Source organism: Poecilia latipinna, unplaced genomic scaffold (assembly GCF_001443285.1).
Source record: "Poecilia latipinna isolate Pla-1442-1.1 unplaced genomic scaffold, P_latipinna-1.0 Scaffold1216, whole genome shotgun sequence".
NCBI lineage: Eukaryota > Metazoa > Chordata > Actinopteri > Cyprinodontiformes > Poeciliidae > Poecilia > Poecilia latipinna.
The window spans coordinates 65002-70439 of record NW_015113832.1 but is presented as its reverse complement, the minus strand read 5'-3'; the positions used below and the strand labels follow the sequence as shown (position 1 = coordinate 70439).

The 5438-nt window shown below is 40.7% G+C and overlaps 1 protein-coding gene across 1 annotated transcript in view; it reads left to right on the top strand.

The window, feature by feature from the left end:
* pou2af2 (POU class 2 homeobox associating factor 2) overlaps positions 1-5438 on the top strand; it is a 27946-nt gene that overhangs the window by 17920 nt on the left and 4588 nt on the right. The window contains exons 3-4 of the mRNA XM_015053946.1: positions 293-332; positions 466-746. Coding sequence (XP_014909432.1) covers positions 293-332; positions 466-746 — 321 coding nt within the window. The remainder of the gene's footprint in view (positions 1-292; positions 333-465; positions 747-5438) is intronic.

Below are 5438 nucleotides of genomic sequence, written 5' to 3'. Positions count from 1 at the left end.
AAATCATATGATTTCAACCAAAATTTAAAAGTTTTCTTCTTGAGGGATGCTATTGATAAACTAATAATCTGAAATATATCATGGATGGCACAATTTGTGCTGACCCTCTCACTTCCCATTCAGTCAGTCAAACCTAGCTTACTCTGTCTTTACTGTCACTCTTGCTAGTACATTAAAAAAACTTTTTAAAATAAATAAAGAATGCTTAACCTGGGGGTGGGGTGGCAAGTAAAGCCTGGTTTATAATAAACTCAGGGAATCCCAGAATTAAAACCCTACTTCTTCCTCACAGGGAGGATCGACTACTCCACCTTCGTTTGTCCAGATGCCAGGTATGTCTCAAAGTAACACAGATCTTCAACATTAAATCTATAGACTTTTACCACTCCCAAATTTTTGGCTCCAACAATCCCAGCACATTATTTTTATATATCATATGACAAATGTTTTCTTACCCTCATGCAGGATCACACATGCTGCCCAGCTACTACAGCATGAGGCGTCCCTTCATATCCGACGCAGACTTTTGCACACCCACCAAGCAGTTTCCTTCCGATGTCTATTCTTCCACACAACCCTCCTCTATGAGCAGCTACTCCTCTCTCATCGACAGCTACTACCCAGAAACCTTTGGTGACTACCGTAGCGCAGCCACCTTCTCCAGCTCTGGCAGCTCCTTCCTGCCCTCGTCAACCATTTCCTCCCTGTTGCCAACTTTCAACGGAGATTCACCGCATTTATTTCTGGTAGGATTTTTGCAGAGTTTTTGAACTTTTGCTGACAAGGTGATACATATTTGTATATAATTATGAAGTGGAAAGAAAATACATGGTTTTAATTTTCTTGCGCACCCACAATTTTGTTTCCGTTCATAGAGCGTTAATTCCATAATGGTACAACTGTGGCTCCCATCAAAGGCGTCTGATGCTTCACCATTCTTTGTTTTTAGAGCCTGATTTTTCTTCTAAAATCGTAAACATGAAAGCATTTATGTGGTGCTCACCACATTTATTTTTCTTACCATTTAATTTGATCACGAGCAGCTGTAGACCAAAAGCATTCAACCACTTTTGCTTGAAAGAATTTTGATCCCAAACCAAAATAGGAAACAATCGACTCAAAAGAACCGCGTGCCTTTGTTTTAAGGTAAACCTGCAAGATGTCTGGCATCATTCAGGTGTAGAATAATTCACTGATCCAGGTCCTGTGATACTCTGTCTGCTTTGCTTGCATTAAAAATATGCAATGTTGAATTTTTGAGGCAGAGTACTTTTACCTTGTTGATGTTGACCCACATGACAAAATGTTTTGATCTGGTTTAGATCAAAGCATATTTTTGTGTTTGAATGTTCTAGTCAAAGTCCAGGCTTAAATTTATTTGAGAATGTATGGGAAAATGATCTTCATCGATGCTCTCCATCCAATCTGCCTGAGCTTGTTCTGTCTGATGATACCCCAAAACACCTAAAAGTAAACATGGTTTGACAGACAGGCATTCCACACTTTTCAGCTCCTAGATACTGACGTGTGGATTGACACAAAAACTTTAACTTTTAATATTCTGTCCCTCAGTTATTACTCATCACATCATTTTCAATCACACATCAATGGTAATTTTCTGGTTTTGGTGGCAGGTACTTCCCTCTCTTCCCTAGCAACAGGATACTCAACATAATACAACACTGTGTGGTGACTGTAGGAGATTTATTATCTGCACATGTCTACACCCACTTTCTCACCTGGAATGGATACAAGCACTGTGCTGTAAGCGGCAAGAGGGAAGTATGGGAAAAATGTTTTAGTGAAGGTCCTGGATGGAAAGTGTTTTCCGTTTGGATCTTTAAAATCATGTTTTGCTAAAGTTATCTGTGAAACCTGCTGCTGGTTCATACACCCCACCAAATAAAAGATTTTACACAACAGCTATTTGCTGATTTGTTCTTTAGAAAATTAGTATAATTCAACAACCACTGATACATGGGATTGGTGTGGTCATGTAAAATTAAGCTTACTGAAAATTTCAAAGTAAAAGCCTCCGTGTTCCTTTCATACTGTCTCCATATTAAGGTGATAAAAGATCAGTGGGATATTGGTTCAAGACAAAGATTCCATGATTGTCATTGCACACTTTGAACCACACTGAACTTTCAAAATAAGGCCCACACATAGCCTACAAAACAAAACCATTCATGTTTTACACAATGGCTAATTGCATATTTGGCCCTTATAAAATGTGTATAACAAAGCTACTGTTAAGCATGATTGGTGTGACCTTTTGAAATCAAGCTTACTGAAATGTTCAAAATGAATGCCTGAGTATACTTGGCTACTCTATGTATTTAACCTGGGGAAAGAGTACATTGGGATATTGCCTTAAAACATAGGCTTCATGCTTGTGCTCCAACACATTGTAATAGTATCATCAGCATGCTAGTGATTGTCGCACACACTAAATGTAGCATTTAAGGTAACCTTAAAGCATGATGTTGAAATTATTCATTTAATTCAAAATGCTCCATTTAAAGCACAACATTGCTGGAAAAAGGAACTGTGCTACCTCTGCAGGTAGTACAGAGGTATATTTACCAGGGTACAACTACCCTGGTAAATATAGAGGATAATAATAATTGGCCCCAGAAAACTAGACTGGTTCCTGGAAAAGGTTCCAGTTGTGGAAATGCTCCATTTAAAGGCTGAAAAGTTTTATTCTTTCATTCAGAAATTGGAATATTGGAATTCTGACTGGGAAAGTTGGAGCTACCTCACAAACTCCAAAGTCAGAAGTCCAAAATGGCTGCCAACTGTTATAGGGGAGGTGGGGTTTGGCCCCTTTAAGATCATTACAGGTTTTGGGGTTTACATGTGTTTACACATCATTACTGAATGATCCACATATGGAAGGGGGCGACAGGTAAGGGGGTTGTGGGCTAAATCAATGCACCAATGTAGCAGTGGTTTGGTTTCACACTGCAGTGTCAAACAGGCCACTGTTCACCCCTTCACCTGTGGTGGCTTTGCACCAAGAACCACTGAAGGAAAATACTGAAGAAAGCAAAACAAACAAAAAAAAACCCTCTGAAGAAGACACTGAGCACAACTTCCTTCTTCACCAAATATAAATAACATAGTGATTGGAAGATTTATATTTTGTCTTTGTGTTGGTTGCATTTATCCAGAATGTCCTGGGTAGGTTTGCTTCCTGCTTTTGGGGTGGTTTCTGGTCTGCTTGGCGTTCACATATGCATTCGAGCCACATCAGAGTTCACTTCCAACTAAAATGAAACGGGTTTGTTGGCGGACCAGAGTTCACCTTTTTGATCTCATCTCCTCAAAACAACCAGACTGTTTGATTAAAGCAGTCTAAGGGGGGTGATGTGAAAGCACCTGTAATTACTATGACGAGTATGGGACACTCAAACACATTTTGCAAAATGTGTTTGACATCAGAGAGCAGAGACATTAAGTGTAGCTTTCATCTGATTATGGAGGGTTACTCTGGAGAAAACTTCTTACTCAGGTGAAAGTTGCATGTTGTCAGCTATGCCAAAATGCTTCTGCAAACTCAGATGCATCTCTGAAATTCCTAAAGACCTGTACTGTATGCACATCAACTTGTATGATGGGAAACATCCATCCATTTTCTAACACCCTTGTCCCTTAGTGGGGTCAGGAGGTACTGCTGCCTCTCCAGCTAACGTTCCGGGCGAGAGGCGGGGTCACCCGGACAGGTCACCAGTCTGTCGCAGGGCAACACAGAGACACACAACCATGCACACACACACTCACACCTAGGGACAATTTAGAGAGACCAATTAAGCTGACAGTCATGTTTTTGGACTGTGGGAGGAAACCAGAGTACCTGGAGAAAACCCACGCATGCACAGGGAGAACATGCAAACTCCATGCAGAAAGACCCCAGGCCGGGAATTGAACCCAGAACCTTCTTGCTGCAAGGCAACAGTGCTACCAACTGCACCACAAACAATGTAATCAATAGTTGGTAGTTGCATCTTTTTTTGCAGACTATGATCTGAAAGAGGGCTATGGTTGCAGTACTGAACTTTTATTTGCACTCCTGACAGTCTGTATCTCATTAAATTAGCTGCTGCATATATAACACTTACAATATTTACTTTAATGTTTAAATGCGTCACACTCTGAGTATTACATTGTCACTACCTTGCACTGCTAACAGTGTTAGCCTGACCTCTGAGCACAACAATTTGCAGTTTCCTCTAGTTTTCTGAGTTCCATCTTGGACAAAGCCAAGTTTGATGTTATCTCATTTTACTTATGAAATGATGGAATGTAAAATACACTAGTGGTCATCAAAAGAACTGCAACGTTAGCTTGATGTTCTATGCAGTGGTTCTTAACCTGGGCTCGGTCGAACCCCAGGGGTTCGGCGGAGCCTCTGCCACGGAGGTAAAGACACACTAATGTAAAGTCGTGATGACGCCCCGCTTTGTCATCAGTTGCTGCAGAGGATCACGTTACATTGCTGAGCCAATCAGAGCTGTGGAGGAGCCCTGATTGAAGGAGCTCCACTCTCAGCATGGATTTGAACTTGTGTCTTTAATTACTTCAACAAAACTCACAGTTTTTACCAAATGGGCTCTTTGCACCTACGGCGTTGACGTCACATCTCCAGGAGCTAATGCGGCTCACTTTATTCCGCTTTGAGTTACCATGACTGGTAGAAAAGACTAAGTCGTATTTCAGATGCAAAAAACGCAATACTATGAACGTTGTGGTCTTCCTAATATAATGGGCTTTTAAGTTTTCATTAATTTCCAAGCGATCCTGAATTAAGAAGATGCTGGCATGTAAATATTTGTCACTACCAGTTAAAGCTAACGCTGCACAACACAAAGTTTGCAGCCTTAACTTCACTCCGGATCAGCCTAAAACTACCGGGGATACGGATGGGAAATAAAGGAGCCTTCCTGAGTTATTTTCATGGAATCACTTCTATATTCAGCCTGAAAGAGTTTATGGGAACGAGAGAGCAGACCAGAGCCAGACAGCCGAGCAACTGATCCGCCTGTACATACTGCTGTAAACGCCGTCCAATCTGAGCTCTTCACAAGAAACATGCAAAGGTAATAAAACGAAATAACACGGAAACATGAAGCAACACGATCATAATTTTCTAAAAGCAGCAACTTTGAACCTGAACAGCTGAACCAGGTCTCAACAAGACTCATAGCTACTGTCAAGCTATGAGGCTTGTTGAGCTCCGTCAGGCTTCGGAAGTAAAAAGTCCGAACCATAACCTCCCCGTTAGTCTGTGACACTAACGACAATAAACACACATAATATACTTGAAAATAAGATAAATACATTGTCCGTTAGAATGTTTAGATACTTAAATAGCACATTTTACAAGAACAATGTCCGAGAATATTGCCTACTAGCATAAGCTAGTAGGCAATATT